At 40.9% G+C, this 22,746-nt stretch overlaps 1 protein-coding gene across 1 annotated transcript in view; it reads right to left on the bottom strand.

Annotated features, from left to right (window-relative positions):
• Window positions 1-22,746, bottom strand: part of CDH13 (cadherin 13) — a 1,051,470-nt gene that overhangs the window by 819,518 nt on the left and 209,206 nt on the right. Inside the window, exon 2 of the mRNA XM_059904794.1 lies at window positions 10,172-10,283. Coding sequence (XP_059760777.1) covers window positions 10,172-10,283 — 112 coding nt within the window. The remainder of the gene's footprint in view (window positions 1-10,171; window positions 10,284-22,746) is intronic.

The raw sequence follows: 22,746 nt of genomic DNA, 5'->3' as shown, positions 1-22,746 counted from the left end.
GGAAGGATCACTTCTCAAATGCTTTTCAGGGAACATCCTTTTAATTTTTAGCCCTGTGAGGCTCTCAGGGGCACCCCAGTCTGTTCTCCAAGGAAAGGACTGGAGCACTTCTGTGGGAGGGAACTGGATATAGCCTTTCACATGGAGAGAACATGCAGAGTCAGGAGACCAGAGCTCCTTTTCCACTGCTGGTACTTCTTTTGAGATACTGGGTCTTTAAATCAACCTTCATGCCCTCTTTGTTAAAATGGGATTTATAATCCTATCTTACAAAGGGCTGTTGACTTGATTAAATGGATAAAATGGTACCCCCGCCCCCTTTCCTAGATCAGAGTACCTTAAACTAAAAAACCTGTTCTCAACTTAGTGCTTTTACATTACCTGATCTCTCTGCCTAAAGGTTTACCAATGCCATCTCCACCTGGCTGGTTCCTTCTCCTAGTTCAGGTCTCAGCTTCTCAAAGAAAACGTCTTTAGCCACCCATTCTACCGCAGCCATCCAGAAATCTCTATCACACAACCTTGTCTTATTTCCTTCATAGTATATATCATCAGCTTTTCACGTAAAAGTTTCCTGTTTTCTTAGGTGTTTATTTCTGTCATGGCTGTCTCTCTCTTTCCATAAAAAATGAAAGCTCTAACACAAAAGGCATCTTTTTTTATCTGGTTCAAGGTTTTATCCCTTGTACCTAGTACAGGGTCTGGCATAAGGGATGTGTGACCATTCTGTGATTCTTAAATAATTGACTAAACAAATGGGACTCCATGTATGTCATTTCCTTTCCTATCTCCTATTTCTGTCTCCAGAAAGAGAATGCAAATTTGGTTAAGTACAAAAAGTGCCTAGGGATATTCTGACTGGCAAGTGTTTGCACCTCTTGCCCTTTTGCTTTCAAGCCAACAAAAATTTCCATGAAAATTAAGATAAAAAAGGACAGACAGAGGGCATCACAATTATTAGAATGTGTGTGGATTTGATCTGTTACAGGATAATAAGATCTTCTGCCTTCTCAAACTATTTAAAGCTACGCTTAATCTTGCCCAATTTATGTTTTGGTGTTGTACTCATTAAGCAGCCCAATTCATGTGGTTCTAATACCTTAAATTCGGAGATGCTCCTGTAACATCTGTATGTTCCTGTATTCTTAACCCTTTGAAGAAAAACAGAAATAAAAGAGATTTATACCAGCTCCAGAACCATGTGAGTGAAGACACTCAACAAGTTGAAGAGTGAGGCCATATGGCAGCACGTAGAACTTGACAGTCTTAATTAAGCAATCTGCTCACCAGCATCACCAGCGAGAAACCTGGCATGATGGCTGTCATCTGCTGCCACCTAAGAGACGTTTCCAACGTGCGTCTGTGCTACGTTCTAAAAATTCTCTTGCACGGACCACGGCCTGCAGTCGTAGAATGTTAGTACTGAAAAGGACCTTAGCAACAGAGTAAAACACCCTCATGGTGGACTCTTGCTTTTGCCAGCCCAAATCTTCCTGGACACCTTGACTGGTTCAGGGGTAGGTACATGACCCAAGCTGGACCCAGACAGTTAGCCATGGGGTGTTCGCTGGGACACTTGGAAAAAGAGATGCTCTGGGTTGTTACGCCGGAAGAATAAAAGGCTGGGGCTTCTGGTGGCCATCCTGGAGGAAACCCCTCTGAGAGTGAGGGGTACAAACACTATATAAAGCAGAGCTGAAGAATTAAGTGTGATATTGATGATATCATTAGAGCATCTAGATCCACGTGTTCTTAAAGCCAGCTCAAACCTTGAAATTTTCAATTGTGTGAGCTGATAATTTTATATAGTTTTGCTAAAGCCAGTTGGAGTTGGGTTACTTTGGATTACAACCAAAAGAGCCCTAATATACCCTCATTACACAAATGGGGAAACAGAGGTCCAGAGAGGAAAAGGGTCATACACGTCAGTGTTTGAGCTGGGATAAACTCCAGGGATGCTGCATCTCTTTTAGAAAACTTGTCTTCTAGATGTCTTCCCCAGTCTAGACCCTTGGAGTTCTCCGGGGCTCTGCTCTTACCCTTATTTCACACTCCGGTGCTTCTTAATCATGCTGCCTTCTCCCCTGCCCATCTCTCCTTTGATATGCCTCCCAACCATCCCCATCTCAGAACTTCTGAAAAGGCTCCATGCCAGCCTGGGCCTTCCCAGCTCTTCTCTCGTATCCGTGTCCTATTCTGAACTTCCAGAAAGCCAGCCACACTGTCTGATCGCATGGCTCCCCTTTTCATATATCCCCCATATTGACAATTCAAAGCACTAAAGGTAGATTTCAAAGTCTCAGTCAGCGCCAGCTGTCCCATGCCCTTCAATATCTTAGCGCCATCCTCTTCTTCCTTTACCACCAATAACAACCACTGTCAATAACAGCAGTGGTATGATAAAAACAACATGTGTGTTTGGTCTTTTGTGGTGAATCATTCGACCCACACACCTGTCTCAGGAGCAAGGGTGACTTCATGGAGGTGAATGTAGATGCCTATAAGGGACAGGCAGAATAAAGGAGGAAGTTGATCGGATGACAGGAAGACAGTAGAGATTGGAGAACCACAGGGAAGGCCTCAGCTACTGTTATTGCTACACTACTTCCAGCAGCTAATATTTTAGTGCTTACGATAGACCAGCCATTTTTCAGAACCCTTTACATAGATGAACATTTAATCCTCAGAATAACCTATTGAGGTTGCTACCATTATGATTCTTTTTCCAAATGAGGAAACTGAAGCACAGGGAGGTTACCCACCGCAACACAACTTGCCCAAGTTACTTAGCTGATACCGGGCTAACCTTGGATTTAGACTCAGGCAGCCTGCCTCTAGGATCTATATTCTAGAGGTCCAGTACTGCCAGAAGTTATGAATTTTTAAAAGTGAAATTCTCAATGTTGACAACGAACTTCTTTCATTAAACACTTCAGACTCCTACACTGAGCAGTCAAACAGGACATATCTGTGGGACAAATTTAGTCCAAGAGCTGACAGTGTGACTCCTCTGGTCTATTTATTTCTTTCATTCCACTGATAAGAAAACTTATGCCAAGAGAGCTCCACCGCATCTACATTCCTCTTCTCCTAAGGCCCTCTCACTCTGTTACCTCTTATGTTTCCCAATCTTCAAAGTACAACTTAGGACCCAAGTCTAATGGAAGGATCTCTAAGCATTTTACCATATCCCTCCCTAATGTGTATATGTGTTCTTCTTATTCTGCAGTTATTTTATTATATCACTTTACCTTTATGAAATGAGGTAGTTAATATAATGCATTTATGCATACCCTAGTTAATATTAATTGATTACTCAACTGTTACAGATATGTTGGTGGCGGGGTGGGAGGCAAACCTGTAAAAATATTACATTTCTGTAGGACTCTGTTTAAATATAGGAAAAATCAATGTAAATAGGAGTCTACATTCTGATCCAAAGTATAATCATCTTCATAATGATGGAGTGAATTAAGTGACACCAGAGTGATTTTCCTTGGCACATCACAACAGTTTAAACCAAATATACCACTTGAAACTCCAACCTCTTCAGATCTATGTAGACTGTAGTACAGGTCACGCTAAATAGTTTCACTAATCAGTTAATCAATCTCCCAACCTGAGAGTTAATACAAGTTAGTAGTACAGAGGACAACGAGAAAATGGAAAGGAAATTATCTTTGTTTTTTTATTTCTTAAGTCACTAAAACTGAAAACAAAAGCAAAAGAACTTAGGAAGTTCTCAAGGATAGAGAATATATACAGACAAAATCCCGAGTCAGCTTGAACTCAGGAAACAGGAATTTCTCCACCTGCCAGGTTGGAAAGTTCATCCATTTATTACCACCCAAATGAAATCTTTTCAGCAGGGTCAAAAGGGCCTTTGTTTTGACATTTAATTCACTAGCAATGTATTTCCTGCGTTAGGATGCAAAACACCTCTCACATTGCTTTTTCATTAATTGCCTTCATTTTTCAAGTTCCCTGTTTGATTTATAGTCAATTAAAAACACCCTCAAAAGCCATGACTCATGTATGTTAAGTACAAATATGATTTATGCAACACCATGGACTCCATGGATGACTTGGCTACTAACCAAGGTCGGTATCAAGGTGGCATGACCAAGAAGTGTCTTGGTGAAAGGAACTCATGGCGGAGGGCAGAAAGCAAGGAGTGCAGGGTCATGGACAAACTGGCACTGGATCCATCCAAAACAGGAAAAAGAGGTACTTTTTCTATATTTTTCTGTATTATAGAGGAAGAATGAACTTGTCTATGAACAGAAAAAACAAAATGCAGTAGAAATTCTCTATTTCACCCAGGTTGACGAAAGTAGATGGGAAAATTAAGTGGCAAATTTCCTTGACAGGTCACCACCAACATCAACAACAGCTACAAGACTCAAGACCAGAGAACTCTGGATAAGAGCCAGAGCACTGGAATCCTGGATTCAAATTTTGATGCCACCAATTATAAGCAATACAACCATGTATGAAGTGCCTCACCTAGCCCAGCCTTAGTATCCTCACCTGTAAAATGGGCACATGAGGGTATTTTCCCCCTAAGGCCTATTATGAGGTTCAAGGGGACTCTCCACACTTAGAGAGCACACAGTAAATATCGGCTATGAAGGCCACAGATGCCACATTTGTCAGCACTAGGGGTGCCTTTAAAAATTCCCAACATCTGCCTCTAATGTGTGCACACTCGTTACATTTTCTAGAAATTCTCTTTCTTTCTGTCAGTATATGCATACAGCCCTTCATGAGGAAATCTCTTGAGTTATCCCTCCTCTCCAGGGAAATGAACATACTGAAACTTTAGAAGAATATCAGAAAAGTCAAGAGATTAAGTAACATCAACCTAATGCCTTAAATCAGTGATTTCCCACCAAAATGAGGTAAACAAAAACACTTGGTGTATTTTTTACAAAGCAAAATTTACTGAAATTAAAAGACTGCCTTCTCTTTTGTAGCTGGTCCTTACTCCTGCTTCGTTTGTTTTTTGATACTAATGACCTTTTAAAAGAAAAGTCTGGCCACAGTAAATGGAAGTATTCTCACTCTATCTCAATTATTAGCTTGCTTTTTTTTTCTTTTTTCATATTCAGACTTAGAAAAATGTTTAAAAGTACACTCTTATCAATCCAAGATTTTTAAAAAATTCTACTGGTCCATGAAGTTCAAATCTTAGAATCACTGATTCAGATTTTTTTTTTTAATCTCTTCAGATTTTAATGTCCATGATTTGTCTTCTAAAAAGTCAGGTTTAGATGGCCATTATAAGGATACCAAACCTATCTAAGACCTCTGAATAATAGTAACAATAACAACAACAATGGCAATAATAACAGCAATAGCAATAATGATAGTAATAATAATAACAGCTTCCCTTTATTCATAACTATGTTCTAAGCATTTTTCCATCAATTACTGCATCAACTCTAGAAATAAAGACTGTAATTATCCTTCTTAGAGAGATGAGGTAATTCAAACTTACAGGATTCAGGTAACTCACTCTTGGTCACGTAGCTAACGTGACTGTGTCATATGTTTGACCTCTAGTCAATGTGAGTTTTAAACTATATGACCTTAACCTCAATACTATAATCATCGGGCGGGTACAACTAGAGCCCATCCTTAGTAGAATTATCAAAAGGTCCCTCCCTGGGTGTTGCAAGAGGGTGCAGGGAAGAAGCTGATTCTACTCAGTGGGAAGCATCCCCTGACAAGAAAAGCAGGATGTAGTCACAGGTACATGACCTTGCTGTCCTGCTTGAGTGACCAACTTCGTCCTTATCCCCATGTAGGCCCAAGTTACTCAGAGACAGTTGCCTCCTTTGTGGTCCGGTTCTGTCTCTTTTGGGAGTCTCTTTTTGACTGGGGTTACTTTGCTTTGTTAGGATCTGTGTAGAGATGGTGAACTTACACCAATACTCGTGTTCCTCTACATTGCTCAGCTTCTTTTGCAGTTAGCTTGGCTATGTGACTAGGTCTGGCTAAGAGTGTAAGCAGAAATGATACATGTCCCTTTTGAGCGCAAGTGGTTAAACATCTGTGGTGCCTTCCCCACCCTTTTTCTCACCCCCCTATTCTCCAGCTCGGTGACTTAAGAGTGACTCAAAGGCCCAAGATGGCAGGACCAAGTTGGAAGTAGCTTGGGTCCTCGAGTTCCTGCGTGGAGGGCAGCTACTTGGAGGAGAGCTACCCAGGAAAGCAGGCAACCTCCATCCACATGACCTGAATGAGAAATCAACTCTTATAGTGTTAGGTCACTGGGGTTGTTTCATAACAAGCCTATTTTGACCAATGAGCCTTCTTTATTAAAAGTGTAATTACACAGGTTGTATTTTAGGTGAACTCAGGTGCGGCAATTTCCCTCTGTGTATCTGTGTTTGTGTGTGTATAGTCCAAGAGGAGTGATCCATGAAGGATGAACAAGGGGGATGAAAAGCACTGACCTGATAGTGGCTGGGTGGCCAATAAGATGTCCTTTCTGGACACTGGAAGTTGGAGACATCTCTCCCTACAGAGGCTGGAGGATCATGAGTATGGTTTCCCTCAGTGAACAAGATGATCACAGATCCCTCCATAATGCCAGGAAGGTCTGTCTGAGCTGATATGGCAGGGCAGAGTATTCTGTTCTATAATTTTTCAGGACACAAGATAGTCAGGGGCTTATCACTTGGTCTTTTTCCATATCAGATGGGTGGCTGGTCAGTTTTCCAGGCCAGATATTCTTCTGGAGCCTGGGTGTCAGCTGGGAGGCTGTAAACAGGGTCACTATCCAAATATTGTGGTATCAAGATAGCGGCTACCAGAACTGCATGACTTTCACGTTGCAGGAGAAGCAACCCCATCAACCAATTTAAGAGAATTCGGGGTGTTGGAAACCTCTAGGGACCTCCTCCAACAAACCCCTCACAAATTCCTCCTGGAGTCCAAAGGCCTTGAGTGGATATCTCCTCTCTGAGTTTCTGCCTTCTAAACTGTCTTCCCCTTTCTTCTTGTACTTCTCATTGAAAATGACAATAAACACATCCTCCTAGCTCACCTTTTAAGACTGAGATGAAGCCAGGAAACTTTTGTCCAAGTTATCTTGAGTTGGGGGTTTTGCATCATGCTGTGAAAGCTACAATGATAAAGCTCCCCTGGTTACATTAGAAGAAATAGTGGGATGCCATGTTTTGATCCTAGAAGCTTGTTGAAAATGGCCCTTTAAAGACGAAAGCAAGTCTAGTTAGTGGAAAGGAGAGTAGAATAAAGAGTTATTTGGATGTGAAGAAAATAAAAGGCTTTAGAACAACTGAGGGAAAGATGTATCAGAGTGAACAGTGAATAAAATATTAGGGAAATAAAAGGAGTGGAGGTGACCATTAGTAACAGTTAAAGCAGAAAAAGATAAGTCATTGAGAATTGAGGGGAAAGATGAAAAAGGATAAAAGGAAATATTACCGTCTGAACAAAAAGAGCAGGAAGCCATGGACAGAATAAACATTCCCTGTAACGTGTGCTAAAAGCTAACACAGAATTGGTTGAATATAAGTCTGGGGTATGAGCAGATATACTATGTCTGTAGGGCAGAGACAACATTTTCAGACAAGTTTATAAAATGGTGAAAAGTATAGACATAAATTGATTGATTATGCTGTACCTTACACTTTCTGCAAGACAAAAATTCACAATGATTGGAAGCCAAATCTCTTAAATATTGCAAAGATAAAGGAAAAATGGAAAGTGTAACTGCCATAGGAGGAGTCCAAGGTAATGTTACTAACCTGGTTTCTTTTAGCCTCTGTTATTACCTAGATCATCAGCTTATATTTACACATCACTGAACTATTCCTAACCATTTTCTGGATCTTGGTTGTGGCCTCAAATATCTAAGTATTTTTAAACATTCTGGTTCTGCTTGATTCTTTCCAGTTTTCATCCAGATGTTAGCCTTGCGACAATATGGCCTTCATTCTGAGAGGTCACACCACTCATTGGTTTCTTGGCTAATCACATTTTTCAGAGATAGAAAGGTCTTGTGCTGGACCATAAAGAAATGCATGAAAGAAACTGAGAATGAGAGGGGAGGGAGGGAGGGAGACTTAAAATGTTAGTTGGTTAGGGGGAAAAGTCCATTCAAAATTTTGTGCTTTTTATTTGCTCTTCCACGTGGAATAGAGCAAAATACATTGCTACTGCTTCTGGAAATCCAGATTTCCCAAACAGTATTCAATAGACATTCTCAAGTCTGTGAAAACTTTCTTCTTCATTTAGGCACAATTAACCTTATTCTCAGGGTTATACTCACGACAACCTATGTTCACTGCTTTGAGATGAACTGAAACGTATCAAACCAAATCTGCTCTTTGTATTTTTTCCCCTAGTAATATACATGGACCCACAGTTTCACTGAGAAGGGGGCTAATCAGATTTTGCTGATCCAACAATTCACATACAAATTCACATATAAATTTTTAAATATCCTCAATCCCTATATCACTGACTTTTCCTGAACGTGCTGTCATTGATAATCAACCCAGCTCCATTTAGCATTTACTAGCTTACACAGAATCAATAACCATGACCCACTAAATTACTTAGGGGATTAAAAAAAAAAAAAACAAACTACACAGACACACACAAAACTGTGATATTAGAATGTACAGGATGGTCTAGTTTAAATGAAAAAGGTCCCCCAAAGTATGATTGTTTCCAGCTTCTCAGAGGTGAATTAAAAGCTGTTTGGTGTAGTGAAGATTACAGAAGTAATCACATTTATGGGCCTGCTTTGCATACCAACTCTATTAATAATTTCCATACTCAGGGTGGCTTCACATTTCCACACATGTTAATATAGATGCCATTTGGGAATTGCTTGGAGAAAAAGAGAAAAGAAAGAGAGAAGGAGAAGAGAAGAGAGGAGATGATGCAGACGAGAGGAGATGAGAGCCAGAAAAACGGTATCTTAAACCAAGTTCCCTTTAAAATATAGTGATTCTGATAAACAGAAGAATCAAAAGACAAATGAGAGTTCGTGATGGCCTGACCCAGGAGTCACACTCAGGGATCAAATTAACATGAAATCACATACTGGAATTCACTTATTGTGCCAGTCCTGCACCTTGTCATTATAGACTCTAATTATTGAAATGACTTCATAGGCGTAATTGCATCAAGATGTGCATGGGCTTCACCTTGGAGGGCTCCCTTGATGCTCAACATTGTATCTTCATTATTGTGTTCCTTTCAACTCTTAAAATGTGCTCCAGCCTCACAGAACAATCCAATCGAACAGGCTGAGTTTTCTTTTCCCCCTTTTCTTTAAACATGCCAGCCACATAGCACGGGAATGAAGGAATGTGTTTATCCTGAAAGGCAAACCTGGGACCATAAGGGCAAATGTACAGTTATCTTCCCTAAAGGGACCATAGAGCATCTGACCAAATTAAACCATTGTTTTTATATCCTTCATTCCCAAATGTTAAAGAATGCTGCTCAAGAGCCTACAATTAAAAGCTTATTTGTCTACCATCAATTTTAAATGCATCGTGCTAAAACTAAGCTTGTTATGCATTTAACAATGCACTCCATACCCTCATAAAGATAAAACAATATAACACTGGCATTAAAAATAGGAAGAGATTATAACCACAGATCTGAGCAGAGCATATTTTGAGGAAATTAATTGGGTTTGGGGGGATTTGAGTTTAGAATAGCCAGTCGAGGTTTCAAATCCTTCAGAAAACTATCTTATTAGCATTAAGAATAAGAGTTTAAATTCCTATGCCTAAAAATTCCCAGAAGTTAACATCCTGCTGTCACCATTATTTTGATTCAATGCTCTGTGTGAGGTAGAACAGCAATACATAGGATGGCAATGGTCTGTTCTCAGGATCTGCCCAGAGGAAATGGATTTCATACATTGGAGGCTTGGTGGTCCCCTTTCCTGGGAGCAGTCAGGAAATGCTTATCGGTGATAAAATACTTAAAAGAGACACACACCACTCTATTCACCTCTAAGCTGACAAAGCCCTAATTCAAGACCTTCCACCCTGGGTCAAGCAGTGACATAAGAAAAATGATCAGAAAATACTTAGTTTAGGGAATACCATATCCTGAGTCACATTCTTATACATCGGTGAATAGGCCAAAAGCATCGTCAAGTGACACTGCTTACAGTTTAGAATCGCCTGGTCCTCGATGAATTCAGCTGGCTGATTGATATGGAACAATTTCTGCTGAAATCCAGGAGTGCAGTCCAAATCTTCTGCAGATGTTAGCAGCAGCACCTGAGAAAAACAAAGCCATCAATATTTTAACAGCGGCTTATACGTTTGCCCTGCTAACTTTTACCAAATCTGTGACTTTTAGAAACGAGCTGAGGTTTTAATTTCATTTCCCAAATGAAGAGGTAAGTTGATACCTCTCCTGTGGCTGCCAACCGTTCGTTTTGGCAATGAGATTTGGAAAACACGCAAATGGGAACAGCTGCTGCAGTTTCCATTAAGTTGTCGTTAAAGAAATAACTTCCTCAGATTTTTACACCTGCTAAGAATCTCACCATGGTTTCCACGTGTGAAATTTCATTACAGAAACTGTCAATTTCATATGATGCCTGAGCTAAAACCAACTTCACTTTCATAGATGCAAAGGAACACTGTCATCGACAAAGAGGAGGAAAACGGAACTATTCCATTGGAAGTTACTTCTAACAAGAATCCAGGGCCCCGTAGACCTTCACAGTCCAATATGGTGGTCATGAGCCACAGGTGACTACTGAGCACTTGAAATGTAGCTGGGCTGAAACTGTCAGTAGAAAAATACGTGTTGGATTTTGAAGACTAAATACTGAAAAGAAAAATAAAGTAAAATATATAATTAATAATTTTTATAGGATTACAGGTTGAAATGCTATTTTACAGATTGGACTAAATAGATTCACTATTAAAATAAATTTTGCCCCTTTCTTTTGACTTTAGTATGTTTGGTTACTAGGAAATTTAAATTTTACAATTGCTTCTGAAGGCTCAGCTTTGTCTTTGCAAATCCTTGGGGCACTTCATCCAGAAGTCAAAAATTTAATTTATATGTTTTGGAACATAAAAGTTATGTGAAAACACTCTTGGACAAGGGGTAATGAAGTAAGGTAAGAAATAGTCATAGGCTTAGTAGGCAAAGACTATAAGCAGTGTGAAGTTAGAGATTACCTCTTTTTCCCCATTTTTTATACCGAGCACCTACCACATATACTGGCACAGAGAAGACGCTCCATAATACTTACAATACAATGATTGCTAATATTTTTCAGCCTTGCTATGGCAAGCACTGTCCTAAGTTTTTTGTATGCATTATCTCCTTCAATCTCCACAACAGCGCTGTGATGTACTTAGCATGTTATAAGACACGTTTTACTGACAAGGGGCCTGACATTCTAGAGAGGCTAACAATCTTGCCCCGAATCACACAGTTAGGATGGGTGGAGCCAGGATCTGAATCCAGGTTTAAGTGTTCTCTGATTTTGACAGAGCTCCGCCTATACCCTTCAGGCAGGACTTTGTATTTTTTTGCCTGGGACATTTCTCTGAAACCTGTGGGAGGCTGCTTTATCTGAGTATGGCGCCAGCAGGCAGTGTTTGTAAATTCACACCCCCAAGACCATCACCATAACTGATGAAAACTGCTGTGTGAATACCCCAGCCCTCAGGTGAGATAATGCAGAGGCAAGTGTTCTGTCTCCCACCTGGACTTAAGCAACAGTTGTCCACGGTGGTATCTGGCTTGATAACTCACCGTCCATTGGCTGCCTTCTCTTCTTTGGCTCATTTACCCATCCCCTGTTGGTATTTTTCTGACATCACCCTCCAAATAAAACTATCTGCACTCAAGTCTTTGACTCAGTGTCTGCTTATTGGGAAACTACACTTTGATACCAGAATACAAACTCTTTTTTTTTTTTTTAACTTTTTATTTTGTATTTGAGTCTAGCTGATTAATGTTGTGATAGTTTCAGGTGCACAGCAAAGTGACTCAGCCATACCAGAATGCAAACTGTTAACCACTGCACACAGGCTGTTGAAGAAAACTCATTATCATCCCCACCGGTGATCTCAAAGGAGTGTACAAAAGGTTGGAAGCTGTGGAACCAGGGCTTCTCTCTAAATACCAGCCCTCTGAAATGCACTGAACCCAAGGAACAAGAGCAAGAATCAATCTCCCAAGGTTCACCATGTGGCCGGCCTGAGAAACATCAGAGGAACTGAAATAGGAGAGTCATCACCCTGACCGACATCATGCTTCTAAAATCAAAGGGGGGAAGGATGCTATAGTCGCATATCTGAGCACTTCTGTGTGTAAAACTTTCCCTTGCCTTGAGAGCAGGCTCTGGGTAGATCACGTCTAAGGCAATCATAACGCTGACATCCCAAGTGGTGCACACAGAAAATGCAGATTCAGGACTCAGAATCATTTGCTGGCAATTATGCAAGCAGAAAATCTATAACTGGCCAACGTTAATTCAGTTAAACATCAAGTGGTCAAGGGTCGCCTCCAGGCACCTTATGCCTACAATTATATGTTAATCTTATAATCAGCTAATTCTTCCCTCAAATCCCAGACCAGTAAACCAGTCATTCCCGAGGAACTAAGGCAAATGACATTTCTCCAGGGATCCTGAGCTAAGAATCCAGGACTGACTGAGAGTACAGGTGAGTGGAATTCCTGGTGCTTATCTCTCTGTGGCTTAGTCTCTGTCCTGGCCTCTTGGCAGGTTCTACTTAGGATTCCTCTGGAATCATAAAGGAAAAATAAACCGTTTCCAACCGCAGATGCTCAGGGAGGGTGAGAGTGGTGGGAGAACTCTCAAAGGCTCAAAGTTTTTTTTTTTTTTTTTTTGCAAATTCTTGGGTCACTTCATCCACCAGGCAAAATTCAGGTTAAAGCCTTTGTAATATGAACACACAGCACTCTCCTGGGCAAGTGTGACTTAGCGAGGTAAGAACTAGTCAAATAATTCATTCACTCTCTCCTCCCTGTGTCCATTCATTCACTTATTCCCAAACATTTATTAAACTCCTGGGATTCAGTGAGCACTTTGCTAGGTGGTGTCCTGGAGCTTATGGAGAAGCCCTAAAAGACAATCATTAAAAGCATGAATTCCAGGGTTGTTTGACTTCGTTCATTCTTGGCTCTGCCCTTTACTGACTGTGCTATTTGGCATTTTTTCCCCCAGCCACTCTGGTCTCAGTTTTCTCATGTAGAGAAATATGGAAAACAAGATGTGCATTGAGAGTGGCCATGTGGGTTCAATGGAATGATACATATAAAGCAATTAGAATAGTGCTGCACAGGATAAGCAGTCAAGAGTGTTAACTTATTATGGACTATAAAAGGTGAGAGGCATTAACAAATCATAATTTAATTAATTGATTAACTAAAATTAAAATTTAACTTGAAAGGAAATCACGGCTCTCTTCAGGAGCATGTAAAAGCTGGGAGTCGGGAGTCGAACTTCACCTAGAGGAATCAAGGAAAGCAAACCCACTGAAGGGGCATTTCTGCTTTGATCTCAAAGATGGGTCAGAATTAGCTGGATAAATGGAGAGGAATATAGAGTGGTCTCTTTAACCAACACACACTTTGCTTTCACGTGAATTTATGCCTCTCTGGATTTCATGCAACAGATCTCTGAAACGACAAAACTGCGTTTAAAAAAGAATCCAGGGGGGCTTCACATGCCGCGGAGCAACTAGGCCCGTGAGCCACAATTACTGAGCCTGCGCGTCTGGAGCCTGTGCTCCGCAACAAGAGAGGCCGCGATAGTGAGAGACCCGCGCACCGCGATGAAGAGTGGCCCCCACTCGCCGCAACTAGAGAAAGCCCTCACACAGAAACGAAGACCCAACACAGCCAAAAATAAATAAATAAATAATAAAAATAAAGGAATTCCTTTAAAAAACAAACAAACAAACAAAAAAACTTGAAAAAAAAAAAAAAAAAAAAGAATCCAGGGCTTCCCTGGTGGCGCAGTGGTTGAGAGTCTGCCTGCCAATGCAGGGGACACGGGTTCGAGCCCTGGTCTGGGAAGATCCCACATGCCACGGAGCAACTGGGCCCGTGAGCCACAACTACTGAGCCTGAGCGTCTGGAGCCTGTGCTCCGCAACAAGAGAGGCCGCGATAGTGAGAGGCCCGCGCACCGCGATGAACAGTGGCCCCCACTCGCCGCAACTGGAGAAAGCCCTCGCACAGAAACGAAGACCCAACACAGCCAAAAATAAAAATAATAAATAAGTAATAAATTAAAAAAAAATTAAAAAAAAAAAAAAAAGAATCCAGACTAACTTAGGGCTCCCCAGAAGCTGAATGTCTCGCTGAGCACTAGTGGTAGAGCGTTCGAGTTACTGCTGTTACCCCTTGATTTTTGTAGCGGATTTCAAATAGTCTTCAGCTATGAGCTCACCATGGCTTCAACTTCAATAGCACTGAGTTTGGTGGTGGGATATGCCGAGGCATCCCTCACTGGTCTAAGATGAGCACTCAGACATGACTCCAGAATTAGGCAGCCCCTTCTCCAATATCATCACATGTCACTCTTATACATATGATACCTGGACATGCTTTTCCCCGCACTCTCTTTAACATTTCCAGAATATAGGCTATGAGTGACATTCCAAATGCATCTTTAATGCCATGGCAGTAACGGTCTTCCTATGTGGTTCTTTTGTTCATTTATGCATTAGTGTGCACTTCATAAACAATAGGCAACCAATACCCCTTTGAAAGCTCAGCGATGATCAAGTTTTATGATCACCAAAGGATTTCTATTACGTGAAAATTACAATCAGCCTGCTTATGAAGGCAGATTCACATTCAGACAGACTATAAGCACAGGACAGAGCCACAGTGGTTCTGTATGAATCCCAGTTTACCAGCTGCCATTTACTAGCGGTAACCCTCTGTATCTCAGTTTCCTCAGATAGAGTCTTATAGGTTGTCATGAGGATTAAGTGAGTAAACTATTGTAAAGAGCCTTGCACGGTGTTGGACACATAATAATTGCTCAATAAATGTTTGCTATTATTATTTTTACTATTATTATTATTATTTCTATGTATTATGTTTAAATTAATATACAGGATTCACTCATATTCCCAGGGTAGACACTGACAAATATCATCAAAATATTACTTTTGTTTCTACTATAAAATTGTTCAATGGATAGACTGTGCTCAGAAGTATCAGAGGGAAACAGGAGGGATCTGAATCAGATAAAAGATAAGGAGAGAATTTGCACCTTGGGGTCAGCTGCACAGTAAGAACATCAGGGCCTATTGTGGACTGAGTTGGGCTGCTCTTGCAGGACACTGAGCATCCTTTAAAATGACAGCTCAGGGACTTCCCTGGTGGTCCAGTGGTTGAGGTTCCACGCTCCCAGTGCAGGGGGCCTGGGTTTGATCCCTGGTCAGGGAACTGGAGCCTGCATGCCACAGTTAAGGATCTCGCATGCCGCAACAAAGACCCCACGTGCCGCAACAAAGATCCTGCGTGCCGCAACTAGGACCCAGCGCAGCCAAATAAATAAATAAATATTTTTTTAAAAAAGAGAATAAAATGACAGATCAGGGCTCTGTCCTCTATGTACGAGCCCCTGCCCTAAGCTTATGTACAGATGGCAAATTCTGACAACACACTCTTCATACCTGCTTCTCTTTTTAGCTTCCATTTCCGTGCTGCTGTTCAGAGCCTTCTCTTTTAAGAAGAAAGAGTGTTTGTTTATCCTCACAGGTGCTGAGGTGCTGATTCAAGAGCATAGCCAACTTTGGAGTTTGCTTCCAGAAAAATGATTTTTTTCTGCCCCAGACTGCAGGTTGCCAACTGGCAGCATAAGGGATGGATCGGGCCAGCAGATGTGGCTGGTTCAGCCAGAGCAGTCTGTCATAAAAGTTAAATTATCACGTTCTGTCGAGCACACCTCTCTGAGCTATCCTTGCCTGCACGACTCCCTACGTTACTGCTCCCCGTCACTCAACTTAGTTACACCCTTGTCTGGCCCTCTAGGCATTTGAGTTTGCAACCCCTGCTTTAGACTTTGGAAATAAGCTTTTCAAGCAAAGAACTCTCCTTGTTATGAGTCTCTAGTTACTTCTCATAATAGTACCCACAGCTATGTGCTCCTGTCTCTATTGCAGTATTTTTGGTCATGTGACTAAGCACTGACACCAAAAGGAGGGTGGAAGGATTTTCACCACTAGTCCTGGGCCCTGAAGTGCCCTCTTTTACCCATCTAGGAAAACAGAATAGGAGGACTTCCAAGGTGGTGGAGTCATCCAACAGAACGATCAGAGAAATCAGTCACTGCTTAGAGGACAAGCACCTGGGAGAGATGCCCAGCAAGGAAACTCCATGTGCAGCCTGCGGTCCCTGAGATCTGGGGTTGTTTGTTACACTTGGCTGACTATGCACTAAACCTGGAAGGCATAAGGGCAGAGGGTTTTCTATACCACAGCATCATAGACTGTTCCAGAGGCCACAGAGAAACAGAAGAACTGAAGTAAAGCTTAACACAACTGTATTCGAAGCGGCCATAAATAAAAACAGAGAAAGTTACTGCCACAAATAATTATCTCAGCAGGCTGTGAACAAGCTCAGATCTCATCCTCTCTTAAGTCAGCTTCAAAATGGTATTTTCCAAATGAACTCGCTAGTGTCTCCTGGCCCCTTGTTGTTTTCCTTTCACTGACTCACTCGCTTTTTGCTATTAGGGTAGATGGACAGTTACTTTATCCTTGCCACAAAACACCTCCGGTTTACTCTTGTCAAAGTCAGTCCAGTGGAATCAGTTTGGAGGGGCTTAGACTGGCGGAGAAGAAAGGCTACTATCTCTGATTTGCAGGATATAAAAATGTTACAGCAATGTATCTGATTGATTCTTTATCCTGCCAGGGACCAAAAACCCTGAGTCTTGGAAGGGTTTATAAAGACACACCGCCTACAGGGAGGCGGTGTGAGAAAAGAAGCACTTCAAAGACACACACACACACCTGCACACGCACATATTGATATGTTCACTGTGAGTGTCAGTTCATGTCATCCACGCTCCCTGAGTCTGACCTCCTTGAAATATTCCTGGTGTTTTACAGCCTCTGGACACAGAACATCTGCCACCTTCCTGGCCATTAATGCACGACACTTAGAAATGATTTTGTAATTCTTGGGGAGATAAAGGGTCCTGTTGTTGCCTTCATACACAGTTTGAGACCAACATTCTAAACCTTATTTCTAATTGAATGATACTCAGTATCTTTTCCTCAAATTATTAAAAGGGAAGCTGCATATAACTGGAAAAGCATGGGACAAGAAGCCAAAACTAATCTGAGCCTGAATACTGGCTATGTGGCCATTTCTCTGACTTTTGGCAAATTACTTAAACTTGAACAGCCGCTGTGTTTTCTTTAAATGAGCATAACACCACCTATGCATATAGTTCCTGGGGGACTTTAATGAGATAATGTAAAAAGAAAGGCTATATGGTAGACAGAATAATGGTCCCCAACAGATGCCCTCAGTCTAATCCCTGGGACCTGTGAATATCTCATACTACATGAAAAGGGGAATTAAGGTTGAAAATCACCTGACCTAAAAATAGAGTGATTATCCTAGATTAGATGGACCCCATGTAATCACAAGGATCCTTGCAAATGGAAGAAACCACTGAAGACTTAGAGCAAGAGATGTGACAATGAAAGCCAGGTCATAGTGATGTCATGTGAGAAGGACTCAACCTGCCATTGCTGGCCTTGAAGGCTGAGAAAGAGGCCACCAGCCAAGGAATGCAAGAGACCGCAAGAAGCTGGAAAAGGCACCAAAAAAAGGATTTTCCCCTGGAACCTCCAGAAGGAATACAGCCCTGCTGACACCTTGATTTTGCTCAATGAGACTTCTGACTTTCAAAACTGTAAGATAATCCATGGTGCTGTTTTACATTGCTAAGCATGTGGTAAGTTGTTACAGCAGCCACAGGACACTCATATGGTTACCATAGTGTTGGCCCCACAGCAGACACTCAGAAAATATTGGTTCCCTTTACTTGATTTTTCAAGATATAATTTGGGCAAACCAATGGAGAGGGAGAAACAGAGGAGGGAAAGAGGAAGGTGGAGTGGAGGGAAACTGAGAGAAGGAGGAAAAGAGGGAAGGTGAAAAAAGAGTCATGAGATTGGTTCAGGATGGCGGAGTAGAAGGATGTGTGCTCACTCCCTCTTCTGAGAGCACCAGAATCACAACTAAGTGCTGAACAATCATCGACAGGAAGACACTGGAACTCACCAAAAAAGATACCCCACATCCAAAGAAAAAGGAGAAGCCGCAATGAGACAGCAGGAGGGGCACAATCACAATAAAATCAAATCCCATAACCGCTGGGTGGGTGACTCACAAACTGGAAAACAATTATACCACAGAAGTCCACCCACTGGAGTGAAGGTTCTAAGCCCCATGTCAGGCTTCCCAACCTGGGGTTCTGGCAACTGGAGGAGGAATTCCCAGAGAATCAGGCTTTGAAGGCTAGCGGGATTTGATTGCAGGACTTCGACAGGACTGGGGGAAACAGAGACTCCACTGTTGGAGGGCACACAAAGTAGTGTGCGCATCAGGACCCAGGAGGAGGAGCAGTGACCCTATAGGAGACTGAACAAGATCTACCTGCTAGTGTTGCAGGGTCTCATGCCGAGGCAGGGGGTGGCTGTGGCTCACCGTGAGGACAAGGACACTGGCAGCAGAAATTCTGGGAAGTACTCCTTGGCGTGAGCCCTCCTGAAGTCCACCATTAGCCCCACCAAAGAGCCTGTAGGCTCCAGTGCAGGGTCGCCTCAGGCCAAACAACCAACAGGGAGGGAACTCAGCCCCACCCATCAGCAGAAAAGCAGATTAAAGTTTTACTGAGCTCTGCCCAACAGAGCAACACCCAGCTCTACCCACCACCAGTCCCTCCCATCAGGAAGCTTGCACAAGCCTCTTAGATAGCCTCATCCACCAGAGGACAGACAGCAGAAGCAAGAAGAACTACAATCCTGCAGCCTGTGGAACGAAAACCACATTCACAGAAAGATAGACAAAATGAAAAGGCAGAGGACTACGTACCAGATGAAGAAGATAAAACCCCAGAAAAACAACTAAATGAAGTGGAGATAGGCAACCTTCCAGAAAAAGAATTCGGAATGATGATAGTGAAGATGATCCAGGACTTCAGAAAAAGAATGGAGGCAAAGATCAAGAAGATGCAAGAAATGTTTAACAAAGACCTAGAAGAATTAAAGAACAAACAACTAGAAGAATTAAAGAACAAACAAACAGAGATGAACACTAACTGAAATGAAAACTACACTAGAAGGAATCAATAGCAGAATAACTGAGGCAGAAGAATGGATAAGTGACCTGGAAGACAGAATGGTGGAATTCACTGCTGCAGAATAGAATAAAGAAAAAGAATGAAAAGAAATGAAGACAGCCTAAGATACCTCTGGGACAACATTAAATGCACCAACATTCACATTATAGGGGTCCCAGAAGGAGAAGAGAATGAGAAAGGACCCGAGAAACTATTTGAAGAGATTATAGTTGAAAACTTCCCTAATGGGAAACAAAATAGTCCCCCCAGTCGAGGAAGTGCAGAGAGTCCCATGCAGGATAAACCCAAGGAGAAACACGCCGAGACGCACAGTAATCAAATTGACAACAATTAAAGGCAAAAAAAAAATTATTAAAAGCAACAAGGGAAAAAGGACAAATAACATACAAGGGAACTCCCATAAGGTTAACAGCTGATTTCTCAGCAGAAACCCTACAAGCCAGAAGGGAGTGGCACGATATATTTAAAGTGATGAAAGGGAAGAAGCTACAACCAAAATTACTCTACTCAGCAAGGATCTCATTCAGATTCGACGGAGAAATCAAAAGCTTTACAGACAAGCAGAAGCTAAGAGAATTCAGCACCACCAAACCAGCTCTACAACAAATGCTAAAGGAACTTCTCTAACTGTAAAACACAACAGAAGATAAGGACCTACAAAAACAAACCCAAAACAATTAACAAAATGGTAATAGGAAGATATATATTGATAATCACCTTGAATGTAAATGGATTAAATGCTCCAACCAAAAGACTCAGACTGGCTGAATGGATACAAAAACAAGACCTGTATATATGCAGTCTACAAAAGACCCACTTCAGACCTAGGGACACATACAGACTGAAAATGAGGGGATGGAAAATGATATTCCATGCAAATGGAAATCAAAAGAAAGCTGGCGTAGAAATACTCATATCAAATGAAATAGACTTTAAAATAAAGAATGTTACAAGGGACAAGGAAGGACACTACATAATGATCAAGGGATCAATCCAAGAAGAAGATAAAACAATTATAAATATATATGCACCCAACATAGGAGCACCTCAATACATAAGGCAAATGCTAACAGCTATAAAAGAGGAAATCAACAGTAACACAATAATAGTGGGGGACTTTAACATCTCACTTACACCAATGGACAGATCATCCAGACAGAAAATTAATAAGGAAACAGAAGCTTTAAATGACACAATAGACCATATAGATTTAACTGATATTTATAGGACATTCCATCCAAAAACAGCAGATTACACTTTCTTCGCAAGTGCACATGGAACATTCTACAGGATGGATCACATCTTGGGTCACAAATAAAGCCTCGGTAAATTTAGGAAAATTGAAATCATATCAAGCATCTTTTCTGACCACAATGCTATGTGATTAGAAATAAATTACAGGAAAAATAACGTAAAAAACACAAACACATGGAGGCTAAACGATATGTTCCTAAATAACCAAGAGTTCACCGAAAAAATCAAAGAGGAAATCAAAAAATACCCGGAGACAAAAGACAACGAAAACACAATGATCCAAAACCTGTGGGATGCAGCAAAAGCAGTCCTAAGAGGGAAGTTTGTAGCAATACAATCCTACCTCAAGAAACAATAAAAATTAAAATAAACAATCTTACCTTACATCTAAAGGAAGTAGAGAAAGAAGAATAAACAAAACCCAAAGTTAGTAGAAGGAAGAAATCATAAAGATCAGAGCAGAAATAAATGAAATAGAAATTAAGGAAATGAGAGCAAAGATCAATAAAACTAAAAGCTGGTTCTTTGATAAGATAAACAAAATTGACAAAACTTTAGCCAGACTCATCAAGAAAAAGAGGGAGAGGACTCAATAAAATTAGAATGAAAAACAAGAAGCTACAACAGACACTGCAGAAATACAAAGCACTATAAGAGACTACTATAAGCAACTCTATGCCAATAAAATGGACAACCTGGAAGAAATGGACAAATTCTTAGAAAGGTATAAACTTCCAAGACTGAACCAGGAAGAAACAGAAAATATGAACAGACCAATTACAAGCAATGAAATTGACACTCTGATTAAAAATCTTCCAATAAACAAAAGTCCAGGACCAGATAGCTTCATAGGTGAATTCTACCAAACCTTTAGAGAAGAGCTAACACCCATTCTTCTCAAGCTCTTCCAAAAAATTGCAGAGAAAGGAACACTCCCAAACTCATTCTACAAGGCCACCATCACCGTGATACTGAAATCAGACGATACTACAAAAAAAAGAAAATTACAGACCAATATCACTGATGAATATAGATGCAAAAATTCTCAACAAAATACTAGCGAACAGAATCCAACAGCACATTAAAAGGATCATACACCAAGATCAAGTGGGGTTTATCCCAGGAATGCAAGGATTGTTCAATATACGGAAATCAATCAATGTGATACACCATATTAACAACTTGAAGGATAAAAACCATATGATAATCTCAAAAAATACAGAAAAAGCTTTTGACAAAATTCAACACCGATTTATGATAAAAACCCCCCACAAAGTAGGCATAGAGGGAACTTACCTCAACATAATAAAGGCCATATATGACAACCCCAGAGCCAACATCGTTCTCAATGGTGAAAAACTGAAACCATTTCCACTAAGATCAGGAACAAGACAAGGTTGTCCACTCTCACCACTATTATTCAACATAGCTTTGGAAGTTTTATCCACAGCAATCAGAGAAGAAAAAGAAATAAAAGGAATACAAATCGGAAAAGAAGAAGTAAAACAAACTGTCACTGTTTGCAGATGACATGATACTACACATAGAGAATCCTAAAGATGCACCAGAAAACTATTAGAGCTGATCAATGAATTTGGTAAAGTAGCAGGATACAAAATTAATGCACAGAAGTCTCTTGCATTCCTACACACTACTGACGAAAAATATGAAAGAGAAATGAAAGAAACACTCCCATTTACCATTGCAACAAAAAGAATAAAATACTTAGGAATAAACGTAGCAAGGAGACAAAAGACCTGTATGCAGAAATCTACAAGACACTGATGAAAGAAATTAAAGATGATACAAACAGATGGAGAGATATACCATGTTCCTGGACTGGAAGAATCAACATTGTGAAAATGACTATACTACCCAAAGCAATCTACAGACTCAATGCAATCCCTATCAAACTACCAGTGGCATTTTTTACAGAACTAGAACAAAAAATTGCACAATTTGTATGGAAATACAAAAGACCCTGAATAGCCAAAGCAATCTTGAGAAAGAAAAACGGAGCTGGAGGAATCAGGCTCCCTGACTTCAGACTATACTACAAAGCTACAGTAATCAAGACAGTATGGTACTGGCACA

Source organism: Balaenoptera ricei, chromosome 19, assembly GCF_028023285.1.
Source record: "Balaenoptera ricei isolate mBalRic1 chromosome 19, mBalRic1.hap2, whole genome shotgun sequence".
Lineage (NCBI taxonomy): Eukaryota > Metazoa > Chordata > Mammalia > Artiodactyla > Balaenopteridae > Balaenoptera > Balaenoptera ricei.
Note: the sequence above shows the minus strand (reverse complement) of the source record. Positions and strands in the feature narration are given on the sequence as shown.